This window comes from Bactrocera neohumeralis, chromosome 3 (assembly GCF_024586455.1).
Source record: "Bactrocera neohumeralis isolate Rockhampton chromosome 3, APGP_CSIRO_Bneo_wtdbg2-racon-allhic-juicebox.fasta_v2, whole genome shotgun sequence".
NCBI lineage: Eukaryota > Metazoa > Arthropoda > Insecta > Diptera > Tephritidae > Bactrocera > Bactrocera neohumeralis.
The window spans coordinates 75,153,641-75,173,206 of record NC_065920.1 but is presented as its reverse complement, the minus strand read 5'-3'; the positions used below and the strand labels follow the sequence as shown (position 1 = coordinate 75,173,206).

Here is a 19,566-nt window from a genome sequence, read left to right as displayed (position 1 = left end):
TTATGGGGTGAACAGTTTTCTTTGCGAAATTTTTGTGCTGTGCATTTAAATCGATACTACATATATCACATCACATGACTGAAAATCATTTCACTCTTAATATTTTTTTTCACAGTTCAGATGGAAGTGCAACGTTTTTTGAAAATTTGGGCCGTATTTTATATTTATTTATAAGTGACCATAAATCACATAATATCTGATAATATGATATAAAATGTTGTCAGATATGAAATAATTGTATATTAAATCACATGATGTCTCATCAGATGTTATTCTATAGTCTTAGGTGATGATGTTTTATATATATTTTTTTTATATAATAAGTCACATGATGTGGCATCATATGATATGAAAATATGTCACCATAAGATTTAGTAATTTTATGAATATATATAACAGTGATTAATATAAATCAATATGAAATCATATGATTATTGATAAATGATGCATATCAATTTGATATTTGAAATCATGTTGATGATGTTAATATATTCATTTGTATAATAAGACTTATCACAGATGTTTTATCCATATGATATAAAATTATGTCACCACAAGATTTCGAAAATTATGAATACAAAAATTATTAATTTATTTCGCTTTCATTTATGAAATCATATGATGTTAAGTCACGTGATGGCTCCTGAAGAAATGATGTTTTATACTCTTAATCGTTGATATTTTAAGATTATGCACATAAATATGTAAATGGTAGTCATATTTTTTGTTGATCCTAATCATATGATGACAAGTCAATTTACGGAAAATCATATGACTAGAAGGTCATACGTCTATTAAATTCCATACAAACAAGATTTTAGAGGCTAGAAGCAAATTATAACAAAATATTGTTTAAGTACGGATCTATAACAATTTGCTCTTAATTCTGATGATATTAGGGGTAACTAGCAGGTGTATTGCTACGAAGGTCGCTTGGTTTATGAAAGAGTCCGAACAGGAAAATTCTGAAACTTTTTACTTCTTTGACTACAACCCTCGACTACTTAGACCATTGCGTCGCGAAGTATACTCCTGGTGGTTTTCTCTCTGCTTGCATAGCTACAATGCTGGACGGATAATTCGAAGCTTAGAGGGGATATTAAAAAGGGAGTTTTCTGTAAGGAACACTCCGTCAAACAAGTTTTCAGCATTTTATGATCCGAATTGTCTGCCATTAAGAAAACAGTAGATGTATTGCTGCGAAGTGCCGCCACTTTCAAGGAGGTGAACATTCACTCAAGTTAGCGAAGAGTCCTCATTATCGATAGAATCAAACTTCTTCATTATCAAATTCTTATGAGAGCCTCCCCACAGCGGAATCACTTCAAACTGTAAAGTCGACGAGCTCGATTTCAAGGGACTGGGAACAAGCTTCATTGTCTTCCTGCGTTGTAGTGCTGAACCTATATACTTCTTGTAAGTTTGGCATACGTTAGTCATCAACTTGTGCGAGATCTCGGCTGTTCTAGACTCGAGGACAATGTAGCTCGTTCTCAATCACTTGGAATCGAGCTCCGTCATTACATTTTAGCCTCCTCAACAATACAATGGCAGGCCCAATGCGCTTTGTCGATTTTTGAAAGTCTTTAGATCAACACTTAGGACTATTAAAGTATCACAATAGACTGGCGTTCTCAGTTATTCAACCTTTGGGTTTTTGTCTTAGGATCGATCTTTTAACCTAAATTAAGAGTCATCACTCAAGTTTCCGTGGTCTCACATTGTATATATGATTCGATTATCTATCTTGAAATTACTTGTTATTGTTAAAAAAGCAAGTAGAAGATGGCAATTTGAATGATAGCGATATTCATAGTAACTCCAGCAAATATCTTCAAATATTGTTACGAAATTTGCAGTAATTATTTCGTCAAGAAAAATAAAATTATTAAAAAAAAAACTCGAAATTACCGCCAATCGAGTTGAAAGTCTTTTGTGCCAACAACGCATGCGCAGCATAAAATTAGCTGTCGCTCAGTAAAAATTAACTCGCCTAACTCAATTTCAGCAACATGTCACACACGTACACTGTCACGCCCACTCAACGCAGACCGAGACACATTTACAATTGAGTGGCCTACGTGCAGAATAAATGTTGTGCTTTGAGCTGCAAGAAGCTGCGGCAGCGAAGAAGAATACTTAAATTGAGCGCCGTGTAGTTGCTGCTTAACTAATTTGCCAAATTTCAAGCTGCCACTTTTATTTTTTTTTATTTTTTACTTTTACATTTCTTTCTATTTCCTTTTTCATTTTTTGCGAATGCATGATTTTTCAGCGCGCACACACATATGTACATATTTCTAGTAAGCATTTTTTGCTTTCCACTCATGTCACGTTCGTTTTTCAAATTTTCTCTTCACGTTTATTATACGACATGCCGCACTTTCTGGGCGTTGCATTGTGTTCGCACACACAGCGCGCTTTTAGGCGCCGCAAAGCTCCCGCTGGTTGCTCGCCAGCAGTTTGCAAGTGTTGCGAGTTGGCATGCGGCGTTTCTCATTGCTTATGCAAAGCGTCAACTCGACAAAAGTTGAAGTAAATTTTTATTTCATAGACTTGCTGCAGACGCAGTGCAGTGTGGCGTACTGCTCCGGCGCGGGGTGGGTATGAGGTGATTGCTTTTAGTTTATTTTTTGTTTTAGTTTCCATTTGTATGTGTTACTCATAATGCGATTTTGCATTTCGACAATGAACTTGAGCTCAATTTGAGTGCAAATGTGGTTGCGCTTTTTGCGTTGGCTGAAGAATTTGAAATTTTCAGATGAAAGGGTTATATTCACTTATGAATTTCAAAATTTTATTTTTGGACCTATTTGTACATCGAATTTAAGTATATTTGAGAGCATTCTCTCAAATTTGAAGTTTTTTGGCAAATGGTATCAGAGATAGTAGAGTATTTGTAAGAACGTTTACAAGCATTCGCTTCGGCACCCAAAATCTTAAATGCGTTTTTCTCGAGATGCTTATTTCAGAGAGGGCTTAACCGAACGATTGAAAATTTCACGGTGTATTTGTAATTATTGAAGAAATAAAATTTTCTATAATATTTAACTCAGATTTTTTAGCTCTCAAATGTATTTTTTTCACAAAAAAACAATTTTTTTAGGGAAACTTTTATTTTGTATCAATATTTTGACTAATGCTTCTATCATTACCCGAATTTCAGACAATTTTATGCAGAAAAATCTTGCCAAACACCTTTTATGAGAAGTCCTTCAGTAAACTGGCTACATAATCAAGAGAACCCAATAATCCATAGAATCGCCGATTATTAAAGAATTATATTATATTCTATAGGTTAGTCAACATTGCATAGCTTACCTAGGTAAAGTTAGGCTAGAGCGCTGATATAGAGATCGCAATTGACCTAAAACAGCAATTCTTTGTGAAACCAAAAACAGAACTCCTATATCGGATCTTATATGGTATATTGGAAAATCGCATTTTGACCATTACTTTGCTCAGGCGTTTAATTTCTATTCTCGCCAACTCGTTGGAATATCTGAAAAATTGAGCTTCCAAGTTTTTAACTCTTCAATTCCCAGTGTCACCTGTAGGTGACACCCCCATAAAAAAAATAGGGGTAGGTTACATATTTTTTATATATTTTTTTGTTGTACAAATCAAGTTTTATATAAAGAGATATTTTTTTTTGTTGATCTCGCAAGCGCGGGACAATCAAAAAGAAAAATGTTTTGATGCTTCCCCCTCCATTTCTTCCATATAGATTCTGCTGCTGGCAAACGGTAAGATTATCAATTTTGGGAAGTGAACGATAACCTGTTAGATAACCGATAGAGCAATAACCTGTTAGAACTCCAACAAATAGGCAAAGGCTAGCCTTATTGAGGGCAAAAAGTTAACAGGATCTTTCACGATCGATCTTAGTCCAAAAGCATCTTGCTGTCCAAGCAAGCCAATGGTGTAGCACCTACCCGTCCGCATTATATTCTATAAGTATACATTCTTTTTATTTCCTTATTAACTAAGATGTTTCTAAAAAAAACCTAAAAAAAATATCTAAAATATACTACATTTTTTGAATTTTTTATTATCTTTTCATCTTTTGTTTTTCGCTATATTCTTTTTTCTTAATTTTCTCCCCTCTTAAAACTGATATTTCTACTGGTGTGAGTCTCATAGAGTTGAAATATTGAAAAATAATTGCTCAAAATTATCAGTAGTACATTTATGAAAAAAATGGAAACTTTCTTTCACTTAAATTTCTTACAACCCAACCAATTTAAAGCTCATTACTTCATGGTCAATGTTGGCAAACTTTTCCACTCACTGCGCACTTAGCTCTCGCACTATCTCCTTTACTCACTTGACAGCCAACGTCACTCAAACTAACAGCTAACACATTTAAATAAATTCAATACAATAATAATAAAACTTTTAAATCAAATACGGGCGAATACTTACACCTTGAGCCACCTCACCAAGTAGGACTACACTAGCTGCTTACTCTAACTCTTTCGAATTGCTCTATCGTTAGTTTTTTTTTTCTCTCTAGCCACCTTTTCCTCTTGAGTGCTCAGCACAGCTAATGCAAACATGGCAAGTTTTTAATAAAGTTTTGAAACAAAACTTGCACAGAAGTTGACAAAAAGCGCAAAAGAAAAAGGAAAAACAAAAAGAAACAGTCAGCGCAAAGTATGCGCGCGGCGGAAAGCGGGAAAATAGGAAATAAAACAAATTTTGTATGCGCCGCAGCCAACACTTTTTCTAATGAGTGGTTTCAGCAAATGCACGCCAAGTGGAACAAAGCAAAGCGAAGTTGAACTGAGTTGAGTGGAGTGAAGCGCAAAAAAGCGTACCTCCCCGCGCACCGTCGCTTGCAACGCGCGCGCATGTAGTGAAAAATCAGCGAAATGTAAAAGTGCTCAAAGTCAAGTCTGCCAGCCAGCCAGCCGTTCGTGTAAATTTTTCCAGTTTTCAAGCGCTTTTTTCAATCGCTGTGCCGCTACTGGCCTGTTACGCGCTAGCATTTTTCCTTGCGCTATTCAAATGTTGATTTAAGCAAAAGTTTGTGCCGTATACGCCGTACGTTAGGGATGCGTTATGTGCATGTGTGCGCGTTTTATTTTATTTATATTTGCATTTTGCGCTACAGCGAAGTGGTAACTAAGCAAAGCTAGAAAAGTTGTAAGAGGATTTTGATTCATTTTACGTGTCTTTGAACTTCAATAGGCAAATGGGCGACAGATACGCTGCCTAGGGAACCACTACGTGACAGGTTTGTGCTGTGTGCTGAAAGGTGTGTGCTGAGTTATATATTAGACCAAGTGTGTTATGGACAGTTGGTTGGTAGGTAAGATGTGTGTTCAAAGCTAGAGCTTTTAGTTTTGGAAGAGAATTATATATTCTTCTTAAAATACCTTTGATTTAATGTCGTATCACAACACAAGATATGATGCCGACATGGCTTGAATCCCTAGTTTCAAACTCATATATGATACACTAAAAAGCTAAAGAACCAGTCCAATTTCACGACACACCATAAGGTCATACATATAACAATACTGCACATTGCGTATCTTAAATAACTACGAACGATGGGAAGTCAATGGTTATATATCCCATGATGTTTCCTTAAGATCATATGATTATATATCAAATGGTGTTGTATGATTACACATCACATGACGTCCCTTTAACATCATATAATAATACATCACATGATGCCCCTTTAACATCATATAATTATACATCACATGATGTTCCATTAATTCATATGATTTTACGGAACAAGCTAACTGATCACATCACTTCAATATACATACATATGTATTCATAATAACTTTGTCACAAAATCAAACGAAATCAAATGATGCTGGTAAATTCGTAATAACTTTTTCAGAAAGTCATATGACTTTTCATCATGTCATATAATATCACATGACTTAAAATTATCTTATCAACGATCTATCGTCTAACTCAACCCCTTATTTAAATTTGAACTAGTCACTAGACTTTAAATCACATGATCACACACCTCCCTCAACTAGTTCAATATATATTAGTCATAGCAAGTTATCTAAGGTTGATAATAAGCAGGTTACATTCAGATGACATATGATGTTTCATCACATAAACTCATTTTTTCGTAGGGCATGAGTGTTCTCAGTTTTATATGCAAAGTCACAGTCACATGACTTGAACTTTTTGATATCACATGACCTTATTTTTTTTATTTCGTACTGTATCATGCTAGTTCAAGCCATAGCAATTGAATCATATCATCACATCACTTCAAGTCATACTATGTAATGATATTTTCTAAATCATATGAGTTTCATTATCAAGACATGTTATCCACTATTCAACAATTCTCATATCATATTCAATATTTCTCATAAAATTTACCTTAATTTTAACTGTCAAACAGACAGCTCTTTAAGCTTATAATTATTTAATTCGGACGTTGCATTTATTCTTTCCTCTTATTTACGTCATTTATTTATTTTAGTTTCTACTTTAATTTAATTTTTTCGTTTTTAAGTTTCTACCTTCATTCATTCATTTGCTGGAAAACAGTTTGTCATTAATACGATTTCCCTCAACTGCGCTGCTGACACTCTTCCAACCGCGTCACCGAAGGATATGTGGCATCACCCGTCAAGCTGGTTGTCGTGGCTTTTCAACACGTCGCATTGCGTTACTGCGCGAAGCTAGACGTGGAAAAAGCAAATCCACATACGGAGACATGTGTGTGTTTCAACGTGAATGATGGCAGTAAATGCAGTTAGTGTTTGCGTGAATATGGATGTGTGCGTGAAGAATAAAGTCAAGTGCTGAATGTGTCTGCCGCCGAAAATTGGAAAGGAGATATACCCTACACGGATATAGAGTGGATTTTCAGGAGTATATTGAAATAGATATTTTTATTATGTACATACATATGCTTTATGTATACTTTTAGGCGCTAAAAAAAAATTTTTTATAATTATTGAAGAAAACTGATTTTTTAGTAAATGTATGTCAATTTTCTATTAAAAGTAATATATCACTGTATCATTGCTTTGGGTATACCTTTGGGCGCTAAACCAATTTTTTTTTTATATTTTTGAGGAAAAAAGAGTTTTCAGTAAATTTAACTCAACTTCCTTTAAAATATTATATTTCACGATAGTTTTTTGCTTTAGATATACTTTCAGGTGCTAAACCAAATTTATTTACATTTTTTGAGAAAAACATAATTTCTAGTAAGTTTATATCAATTTCCTATAAAAGATAACATATCACGGTACTTTTTGCTACAGGTATACTTTTAGGCGCTAAACCAAAATTTTCTAAATTTTTAAAGAAAACAGAAGTTTTAATAAATTTATGTACATTTCTTATAAAAAATAGCATTTCAAAAATACAATATAACGATATTTTTCGTGCAAACCGAACCTTTCTTGGGTATACGACAGCAGTCAATGATTTTTGTTCACTGTACCGCAAACTAGTGCTTCTGGCAACAAAACGCTATCTAACGGTGGTTGAAAAATATGGGGAAAATGAAATATTTTCACGTTTTGTGCCGCGACTTTTGTATGTGCGAAAAACAATTAACGAGTTTTCTATTACGCGGCAGTTGCTTCTATTTTAAACACACTCCACACATACATAGAGACATACAAAGAGATATAGAAGGAAACATTTATGTGTATGCATGTGTGCGCGGTGATATCAGCCTTTGCCATGGATGAGTCAGACGAGTGTAATGTGTTTGTTGTTGGAGGTGTGACAAGCACTCTTGAGGGAAAAGTGCACTTCCACACACGAGTTTACCTGCGCATTTTGCGGTCGTGGCTGCTAAAGTTTTAGACATTTGCGCTTAAAGCCTTAAGGTGTGTTGTGCGCTTATGCGAGCTTTATTTGTGTGTATTTTTTAAATGTTATTGCACTCAGATTACATTGAAAATATTGCTGCATAATTAGTAAGTTAGCGGAATAGCAGCTTTTCATGTATGCAATTAATTAATAAATTATGATTTTTATAACTTTAGGAGGTAATTGAGTGATTTTGTATGACGTGACTGGTTAGTTGAGAAATTGATATTGATATTTGAAATCTTAAATTTTCAATTGAGTTCAGAATTGATAGTTTTGTATAAGTGATGGCAAGAAATATTTTTAAGAACAAAATATATTTTTATAGGCTCTCTTGGAAGCAATACCTTTTTCATATACATAGGTATAAATTTGCTTTGAAGAAAAAGGATTTTATTTTCTGAAACAATTTTAGCTTTAAAAATAAGTGATAGCCATAAACTATACATATTTTTATGAAAAATAAATTACATATTTCAATTTAAACTCACCATTTGTTGCTGATTTTTCGGCTTTTTCACCAAATCGGGCACTTTAAACGACGTCACCGCTTCAATGACTTCCGCGAGTAGCAAACCATCGCGACAGTCTGCTGACAAATCGGTGACTTTCTTTTTGGATTTGGCACGCTCGAGATAATAGTTGGCCCAGTCGGTGTAAATCTGCAAAAAGGAAAGTAAATATACATAAATACTATAAATTTACGGAATTTAATGCTCTTTAATAATTAGTGCTTCATTTTGATAAATTTTTGATACCCTTGAAGAAGACCTCCGAAAAAATTTGATTGGAGGTGAGGAAGAAGTTTCTGTGCATAACAAATCCAAAACCCAAAAAAAATTTAAATAATTTTGTATGAAAAATATCATTAAAACTAGACGTAAGCCAAAAAAGTCTCTTGGCTCCGACTTGGTGACTGCAGATGTACTAAAAAATCTAACGCCAAAAGCATTAGCAAAACTTACGACGATAACACCGGTCAACAAAAAAAAAATTTTTTTTTTTGGGTTTCTGTTCTCATGTTTTGATTCTGATTCTAGACATTGAAAAACACTTAAATATTAATCTTTAGTTCTTTAAGTTTGCTTTTGGCTGATCTACATCGATAAGTATATTTGGGGTTTAATACGAGAGGGCTCATATGAGCATAAAAGAAATACAAAAAATATGCACTTTTAGACAGTAATTTCTTGTTATTTTACATTTATATATATTATTTATCACACATCTTGAATAAAAACGACTCTTGTATCTAAAAAAAAGTTTTCTAATTATAATCTATAGTGAAATTGTAGAAAAAATATAAAAATCAGTCATTTCTGCTAAAAAATCGAAAAATTGCTCTAATTTCTACGAAAGCAAACTTTAACCGGAAAAAAAATGTTTTTCCTTATTTTTGTCATAGGAGAAACTAAAATTTAACATGTAGATGTCAGACCCAAAAATCGTGTTGACCTGTGTAATTAACGCTAGCTTAAATCTCAGATTCGTCCCATTGTCATGGTAGATATCTGAAATAATTATGGTACAAAACTTGGCAAAAGCGCACATGAGGCCCCGAGTCGTCGAAGAGAATGCAATCTTCAATCGTTCAGATTTTTGAATGGACACCGAAATGTTACATTACTTTAAAAGACTTGAAGCCTATCCACACAAACTTCACTAACAAAAGACTGCATATCCTCTTACATACATATTGGGAATGATGTAATCCCATAGTCCTGGCGAAATATCTTGGTATGACGCTGGACGCAAAATTGAAGAGAAAGGAGCATATACAAAAAAAGTTGGAGAACTAAAACAAAAATACAACAAAAAAATTGTTAATCGGGAAGAAATCAGCTTTAACAATATCTAATAAAATCATAGCCTACACTCCCATTTGGATATACGGAATTCAACTTTGGGGATGCGCTGTATGTGAAACAATAAAAAAAAAAAATATGAAAGGAGAATAGATCGAAGGACAAGTCAAAGTGCATATTTTTGGCGAAATTGCGGTTTTTTGTGAAAAAAATTATACACAACTGAGTGGCTTATCAAAAATCTTACTTTTCTGATCTTCACAAGTGCTGTAGGCAAGAAATTGTTAGCTTCTTCGAAATTGGGCACGTTCTGGAAACCATTTAAATTCTAATACAAACAAAAACAACTCAAAGAAATCAAGAAGTAATGTAAATAAAGTTTAAACCAACACTAATTATAATTAATTAATTAATTTTTTTAACTGGGTTATGAATCTTAAAATTTTGTGGTAATATAAAAAATATAGTAAAGAACAATAAATACCGAAAATTATTTTTTTTTTAAATCTTATTAATAAATCTTTAAAAAAAGGTTATTTATAATCCTAAGTAAAGCACATATCCAAATGCATGAAGCTTTTCAAGAGTTCTTATTAAGAAAAATACATGAAGGTTCAATAAATACAATACTCAAAAAATCTGAAGGAAAAATGTGCGACTGATACGCTAAGACATTTGTATCCTGAGATTACGAATTTGAGTTGAAAAATTTTCCTTCACGTACAACTATTTTTTACTAAAATGACAGCAAATGGTGGTGATTTGACGCCTACACACCTTGACAACACAAAAATCAGGTTTAGCACCGCAAAGTTTGCAGGAATCTGCTTCAAATATCGCAGTTAGTATTAGTTTAGTTCAGAACTTGAAAATATTAAATAAGTATACTAAAAAATTTAGCATTTGGAGCTAGATGTCTCAATTTTCAAGACATATAAATATTTGTAAAAATCATATAACTACAATATTATGTGTGTATGTCTATTAAAATATCCTTCATATATAACTATATACCAAAGATTATTTAGTTGTGTCGCAATATAGTATATACTCATATGTATGCATGTATATTTGTATGCAGAGTTTATAGTTTTACTCACAAGATACGATAACACCAAAACTTGTAGTCGGAAGTAAGCCATTAGGCATAGTACCATTATGGTCATACGAGTGTAATGAGCAAATGTGTTGAGTGCCAACCGATTACGTATACGCCCTGGTGACCTGAAGCAAGCCAGCAAGCAAGCAAACACAATCTTATGCAAAATTGGCAAAGTCGCAATATAATCTACGCCATTCTAGTGATGTTATCATAATTATTGGCAAAGGACTTTTGTAATTTCCGCACACCAACGTATCAAGCTATGCCAAGCCATTTTTGTTAAGAGGCAACGCAGAACTGATGATGCTTGCTTGCAATTACATGGGGATTTACATATTTTAGTATAGTATAAGTATATATAAATGTAAGTATTCAAAGTGACTTCGTAGCTGTGTTTGACTGAAACTTGTATGAAAATATACGAAACTTATTACATTTGTAGAGAACAGGCATAACCAAAAACTTGAACAAATGAAATAAGAAAGCCAAATGCAAATGTTTCTTGTGGTTAGTTCTGGAGCAAGGCACAAACATCTTTGACACAGCTGTTGACCATAAAATATTATGTAATTGAACTTGCGAGTGCAATAAAACAAGCATTCGAAATAAAATTCTACTGAAATGTAGAAAACTTGTGCAAAAATAAAATTCCTTGCTTAGGCATAATGAAATTTTTGCATCAAGCAGCATAGTTTATACCTAGGAATTTTAAAAGTCACAAATATTTTCAGAAAAATGCAGTTGTATTTATTCATAAATTTGAACAAAATCTGTATTAGCTCTGCTCCATTACAATTGTGCATTGTTGCAGCAAAACAATTAGCAACTGCAATGTGCACAAATTACGCTTTGTGTCTCCTTTGTGGCGCTGACAGGAAAATTCGTTTCACATTTCCTTTAAAACTAGAAAATTAAGACATGAATAAACATGAAAATGCAAATTTCTGCATCAACTATGCAAGAAAACTAACTTAGAGCACCTGCGTGCTGCTGTTCTTCTTGGATTATGATATGGCAAAAAGAAAGAGGTTGGAAGGAAGTGGAGTTATAGGAAAGGTGAACATATACCAGGACTAAGATAGTGGCAAAAAAAAATATTAAAGAAATGTATGTAGTTAAAATTTTATTATTCTAAATAACAATAGTATTCAGTTCAATCAACAGTGGTATAAAATCGTAATCGTACTTTAAAATTTTTTTTATATATATTATAAGCAGTATATGTATATGTACATATGTACATACATATATCGCCACATAAAAAGCAAAATAACATAACATCACTTTTCATAAGTTTACACGTCAAGGAAAAACGATATAATAGAAACCACTCATACTGAAAAAAATGTGAGTTTTGGTTATAAAATGGTTATATATCGGTTATATATTACTTATATATAGGTTATATATTGGTTATATTGGACAGTGGAAGCATAACAGTTTTTGCCAATAAAAAATTCAATTTCTAATTTTTTGTTGATATTGAAACAAAATTTGTGTTTTGGTTATAAAATGGTTATATATCGGTTATGTATCGGTTATATTAGACAGTCGAAGCTTAAAAGTATCATATACAGTCATGTAATATGATGTAGTGATTCGCAAGCAATAGAAAAATCAATTTCGTATTTTTTGATGATATGTTGTTTTGCGTTTTAAGCGACGATGTGTAATTCGCAAAAGCCTTTAAAAATATTTCCGGAAATCGAAGAATAAATATGTATAACAAAATTTAATTATACTTTCATAAACAAATCAGTCTACATGGTTCTTTCGTTTTTGAAAATTCATAAAAGTATACCCCAAAGAAGAAGTAAATAAGGTTTTTTAAAGCTTTCTAAATGGTTAGTAGGCTAATTTCTGCTTCAAATTTATACAATCCATGACCTTGTATGAAAAAACTCCATCAAAACAGAAAAAGCTTGAAAAATGTTCTCTGATTTTTAAATGGACTTCCTCAAGCGATCCACTGTACCACATTCGTGTCTCACAATAACCAAAACAAAGAACACAAAACTCAAATCCTCAACAAGCCAACACAAGCTAACTAGCAAAGAATATGGCAAACGGCCTGAAGTTGACTACAATAAAATGGAGAATCTATGATGATGGCGGTGATGATGCTAACTCCATTGCCGCCAGTAACTGTTGCTGACACGAAAGTAATGTAAGTCGAAGTATCCATAAAGCGAAAGAGAAGAACGCTGTTAGCAAGAAATAGTTCGACTGGTGTTAGGCGAACGGTGTGTGAAGGCTGCAACAAATGCCTAAGAATTCCACTGTATGCTGCCTATTTCGCAGGCGGGCCTGATAAACTTGACTTTCAAAAGGATAAAGAGCATGTGAAGTGACAGGCCTTTCAATTTAAATCCAACTGGAAATATGCAGGCGAGGTGGCGGAGCAAAGCGGCTTACACAACAAGTAAGTTGTGTGAGTGTGTGATTGTGTGAGTGCATTTTTTTGCAGTATAAATTCTTTCATTGTGCCTGTATTGTTTAGTATAGCATAGCCTATCGTAGCATAGCATTGCATAACGTAGCATAGCATAACAGAGGCATTAGTTGCAATGTGCGCTCTCATTCATGCCAATGGCAACAAATGTTGAAAAATTCATGTTGTGTGGAAAATTTTATGGAAAATCTAAGTAAAAGAATGCAAACGAATATTTATTTGTTAGACATTTTTTTTGTGTGAAAAAATGTGCATAAATCTGGTAAGTTAGAATATAAAATGTATTTTAGCAGAGTTTATGAATAAGGTGTGGCTTAAAATATTGCTATTTGAAAGGTAAAATATTTTTTTTAAGAATTTCAGTTCGAGAAAATATTGAGTTAATATACTTTTATTCAATAAATAAAGCTTGGTATATGGTACACATTTACAAAATAAAATATCTAAAGAAAATAAAAACTTTTTTAAATACAGTTTAGGATATTGAAATAGGTATAGCTGTTATTAATGTTACTTAATTTAGTTCAATTTACTACAAACCTTCAAGTAATCAGCGCCCAACAGTGCTGCTACGTCGTCGCTGGAGCCTTGTACACTTACACAACGGCCCAACATTTTTATTTTTCGTGACAAATTTAAGTTATTTATATTATTTTAACACTTTTTACAACATTTTGGAAATTTTTCTTCATAAATTTTTTTATCTTAGATAGCCGTTGCAAAGAAAACCAAACTTTTCACTATCAAACATTCATCCTAAGTATGCAAAAAAAAAATCGGTCATATTTTTCTTTTCTATTTTAGAAAATAAAATTTCTTATATTCTATAGCGATTGCCTGGAAAACAAACTTTTTAATCTGAAAAACTTATCCTAAAAGTATGCAAATAAATCGCATGTGTTTTTACGACGATATGATGTTTGATTGTTCAACACTTTTTACAACATTTTTATTAAAAAATTCATGTCATGTAAATACATAATTTCTCACTATTAAAAATATCTCCTAAGAGTATGCAAAGAACCTGACCTTTCCGTAAATAGTAGTAAATATTTTTAGGAAAAACAGAGCTATGCTTCTTTGCTCAAATAAAAGCTAAATACCATTTTTTGAGCTCTAAAACAAAAACTCAAACCAACAACCAACCATTAGCCTTTTGCGCCAAAAAGTATGCAACAATTTAATTTTCCATAAACGTGCTTAGTGCAAGCACAATTCACACCCAAAACTAATTTGCATACAGAATTATGTTACAGATTTTCATGCCTAATTGTTTTGCAAAGCCTAAGGTAGGCTGTAACTAGCGACATAACAATAAATGTAAACGACCAAAATTAGCATTTCCCGTTATCACAATGAGTGCAAAAGGCCGTCGAGCATTTGAGTCCTTACACATTTATAGCGAAATATTATTTCAATGAAAAACGTAATAACAGGCTACGCGCTTAAAAGTATGCTATAACAATAAATATTATATTGAGAGCATGCCATGATGTGTACGAGGTATTTGAGTTAAGTACTCGAGCATAAATATTAAAGTTTTATGCAAAAAAACATTAAGCAAATTGTGCGTGCGTGGGTGGTGAGACGCAAAGTGCGTATGGGCAGCCTTATCGAGGCAAAGCAGCCACGCCTAACGGACAGAAGTCAGCCCAACCCTTTCGAAAAGTGTTTTTGTAGAAACGTGAACTAATTCACCTAACCCTAAATGGTTATATGGCCACTTGCTGCGCTTGCCATTCGCATTACCATATATTGCATACTTCCGGGCGTTTTGAGTGGCAACCGCCCTCAACTGTGCTACATAATTGCAAATGAAAGTGCAAAGCAGCATAAAAGAAAGTAGCTACTAAGTCACTGCTACTTTCCATGGAGCACGTGTTGCCGGTCATTTTTCGGGGGTGACACGCTGCGCCCAAAAATTATGCAAGACCAGTCGACAACAGGTTATTAGCCGAAGTCATTTTGCTGCATGTCGCTGACACTTCCACACTACCTATTCGGACTAGGAGAGCACGCCGCGATTACACCCTTGTCAACAGCTTTTGACAGCTAAAATTTTAAGCCCAAAAGTAGGCTTGACGCTGTGTAGTTCGTATACATCTCTTAAGTTAGTAGAGTTCGTTGAAGTCTTGAATACCGGCAATCGGTGGTGGTGTTCCACTGCCGATAAGAGCAACTCGTTGCACACACGCTGTGTCAAATCAACTAAAAAAACAGAAACGTAAAATCAATTTTCGACATTTCTTGCTTCATCTGCATGTGCGCCTAAAGGTATGCAGCTGTGATAATAATGGGCAACCGCAGTGGCAGAATTATACGCAATGGCAAATGGGGGGATAAAAACAAAAAGCCGGTGATATGTAGTGAAATTTATGCAAAATGCCGAGATGATTTGCAAAATACACGAAATGGGTGGCATGTCGGAAGTGATACTTGTCGAATTTGCAGCACAAATATATGTGCATGTGGGAGGGGATAAGTGATTGGGGGTTGCTTGGCACAAGTGTTGAAGTGAAACAAATTGCTGACGCCATCGAAGTATTTTAAAGATTTTAGAGACAGATACGCAGGCAATGACATTTACGATATGAGTGAAGCTGTAAAAAATTACTACGCAATCAATAAATATTTGCGAGTACTTGTGGGGGTGATATATACATATATGTATACATACAAATATAAAGCAGAAGAAGGAAATATTGGGAGACAATTATTTTACTAGAAGGGCTAAAGTTTTGGTTATACTAAAGCATACATTCAGGCATTTTAAAGCTGTAAAATGCAGGAATTTCTCTAATTTTTGATAAATATAATTCGCGTACATCTTGAAAAATATATTTTTATAATACTATACTAATCGCATTTTTGTAATACTTCCTCTGGTAAAGCAATATTTAAAGGATATACATAAAAATTATCCCGTCATCCTGCATATTTTCCATAACAGAGGATGTCAAGAAATAAAGCAAGATTTCCGATAGTTTCTCTTTATGCAAATGTAATAAGTAAAACTGAAAGAATAACCAAAATAGACTACTTCTATCTGCGCAGTCTACATTCAGGCGCATTTACATTTTTGTGACGTATACCACTGTTTCTTCACAACTTCTCTTGTCTACAACGCAGTTTCTTATTTCAATATATTTAAGGGTGTATTGTTGGCAGATTTGCCTGTCAATTTGGTATATAGAGAAGTGAGAAAGCAAATAATGTAAAAAAGTATTAAATTTGGTAGAGAACTGAAGGTTGTCAATACGTTTTCAAGTGAAGAAAATATATGCAAAATGGAAATAAAAACTTGTCATATTCCAGAAATAGATGCATCTATATATACACTTTTCTTTCAAGAAAATAACATATTTTATATAAAGATAGTGCCCAATTTGAATGTGTCCTTTTGTTGTAAAAGTAGAGTTTTCGAATAATATAGCTTTAATTTTTTTTTATTAAATCCGATATATATATATAAATAACACAATTTCGGCTTACATCAGTTATAAATCGAAAACAATTCGACCAATTATGGATACATCCGATTCTTTCAAACAAACCTTAGAAAATCGATAGGTCTCAGACAGTCTTTTGTTAGACGGTACAGAGTTACTTTTTAACGAAATTTTGTTTAAAATAGTTTGCTGACTAACGCAGGCCTTTGCACTGACCCAAATATCTTTGAACCTGGAAGTTAGAAAAGCTCAAATTTAATATTAGTCGGCATAAAGTGCCTTTGAAGAACTCCACTATAATGATTGATCCCTTTACTTAAGGGGAAAAATTTAGTAAGCTACTCTATAAACTCATCACAGAAAATATAAATATACTACTTAGGATCAGAGTCCAATATTCGCTCGACATAAGCGCCCAGCAAAATCGGTAATACAAGTAACTATGGGTTAAGATGGGTTTCGCACCACAAATAGTAAATATCGTAAATCCTCAGAGATGACGTATGAGACGCAGCGAAGACGCTATTACTGCTGTGGAGCAGAGTGTGGAGGAATACCCATATCACAGAAAGTTTCGTTCTCCCCTGAAACTCACTTTTAGTTGAATGGGTACGTTAATAAACAAAATTGTCTTAAATATTTGGATTGATGAGCACAAACCATTGTTGAAACGCCATGACATCCTCAAAAAGTCGCTGTTTTGGGCGCTTTATGGTAAGATGGAATAATTAATGCATATTTCTTCAAACATGAAATGAGAAATTCTACACTTTTCGTGCCTGATTTGGAGGATGTTGATGCGGTGGTTCCAACAAGACGGCGCTATATGCCATAGAGGCAACGAAACAAACAAATTATTGAAGGAAAGCTTTAATGAGCGCATTATCTCACGTCGTGGGCTTGCGACGTGGCCTTCAAGATCGTGCGATTAATCACCGCTGGATTATTTTTTCTAGTTACGTGAAGTCGCTTGTTCACGCAGATAAGCGCGAGACGATAGACCCATGGAATAGAACATTCTATTATTACTCACATATGACACCAATTGCTGCAAAAGGTGCTCGAAATTTGGGCTTCTCGGCTGGAATTTGTTATCGACAACCGCGATGATTACTTGCCTAAAATCATTTTTAAAACATAATGGCAAATACTGATCTTATATCATGTCTAGAAACAATATTTATTTGTGTTATTCCTAGAGACCTTTGAATAAGAAAGAATAATACTAAAATTTTTTTTTTTTCAAAATACACTTGTATCTAAACTTTTTTGAATAACTTTTGAATTTTGGAAATTTTCCGAATAATGTTCAAAACAATTTGTTTGATCTACTAATATATGTACTTGTTTACTATCTATAACTAACAAACTTAGCGAAAATAACAAATCCAATTTCTGTTTAGCATATCCAACAACAAATACCAGATAAAAATAGGCTTTGAAAGACACTTTGTCAATATAATTTGATTGTAGCCGTAGAAATGTCACTGCAGTCATTCTATTTGTGGCACCAAACTAACTTTTCCAATTTTTCCATAAAAAAAAGTTTTTCTATCTGTTTAAGCGCCAAAGGTCCCACTCAATCTCCCGCGCCACGCAACTCAACAAAACATCAATGAAAATTGAGTGCGGCAACTGAGCAGGCAATAAAGAAAATAAGAAAAAAAATACCGCTATGTGTGAATTGAGAAGCATAGTGGGAGTATTTGCGCTCAACTCATAATTCACTGGAGAATAATGTTATTTCATTCTGACTTTCATTTACTTTGTTTTGTTGCCGGTTTTCTGCCTAAGTTTATTTATATTTTTATATTTTATTTGCTTGTTTGTCACACTTCGCTTTTGGCAAGCTTCTGAATTGGCGCCACTCGCGTGGGTGATGCGCTCATAGTTCTTATTTCTGGTTAGACACACTTTTGCGTTGGTCAACTTGCCAACTCAATGCTGTGGATGCGTTGATGACGTTTTGGCCTAAATTTGTTTTCGATGTTTCATGTCATTTCGTCAGCCACCGCAGAATGTGTCATTAATTTTCGCTTTTAATTGACTCGTTGTGAAATGACCGGAAAGTGAGAGTTCGACATAGAATATGTTTTTGTTGGTTTTCATAGTTTTGTTTTGGCATTTTGTGGCAATATTGTGGTGTGGAGAAAAAATTTGAGGTGCAGGAATTCTGCCGAAATAATTAGCCGCCGGTTTATTGTGGTAAAATCTCTCGATGACAAAGAAATGATTATGAAGCGGATAATTTTCTGGGAACAATTTAAATATTGAGATTTAATATTGGGTAGTCGAAAAAGTCTTTCGTATTTTGCCAATAGATGTCGTTGGTTGCTCGCTCGATTGACCAGGACCGTCACATAAGTAGCCATGACGTCGCTAAGGAACTTAGCATTCATCAACAAACGGTTATGAATCATTTAAAAAAAGGCTGGCTGCAAAAAGAAGCTCGATGTTTGGGTGCCACATGAATTGCCTGTGAAAAAATTAATGGACCGAATTAACATCTGCGATTCTTTGCCGAAACGAAATGAAATCAAACCATTTCTGAAGCGAATGGTAACAGGCGACGAAAAGTTGTTCAAATACGACAATAATGTGCGAAAAGATCGTGCTCCAAGCGTGGTGAAGCTCAACACATGGGCGCAACGCCAGGATTGACGCCTCGAAAGGTTATGCTGAGTGCTTGGTGGAATTGGAAAGGAATCATCCACTATGACCTGCTCCAGCCTGGTCGAACGATTGATTCTACATTTTACTGTCAACAGCTGATGAGATGATGAGGAAGCAATCGAAAAAAATGGATAGAACTGATCAACAGAAAGGGCTTCATCTTCCATCAGGACAACGCAAGACCACACACATTTTTGATGAGTCGGCAAAAACTTGGCTGGGAAGCTTTGAAGCGTCCACCATCTCTGACCTTATACTATC

General features: G+C 34.0%; 1 protein-coding gene across 3 annotated transcripts in view; it reads right to left on the bottom strand.

The window, feature by feature from the left end:
* LOC126751973 (protein sickie) overlaps positions 1–19,566 on the bottom strand; it is a 474,537-nt gene that overhangs the window by 307,512 nt on the left and 147,459 nt on the right. For all 3 annotated transcript variants that reach the window (XM_050462474.1, XM_050462475.1, XM_050462479.1), the window contains one exon: positions 8,316–8,486. In XM_050462474.1, coding sequence (XP_050318431.1) covers positions 8,316–8,486 — 171 coding nt within the window. The remainder of the gene's footprint in view (positions 1–8,315; positions 8,487–19,566) is intronic.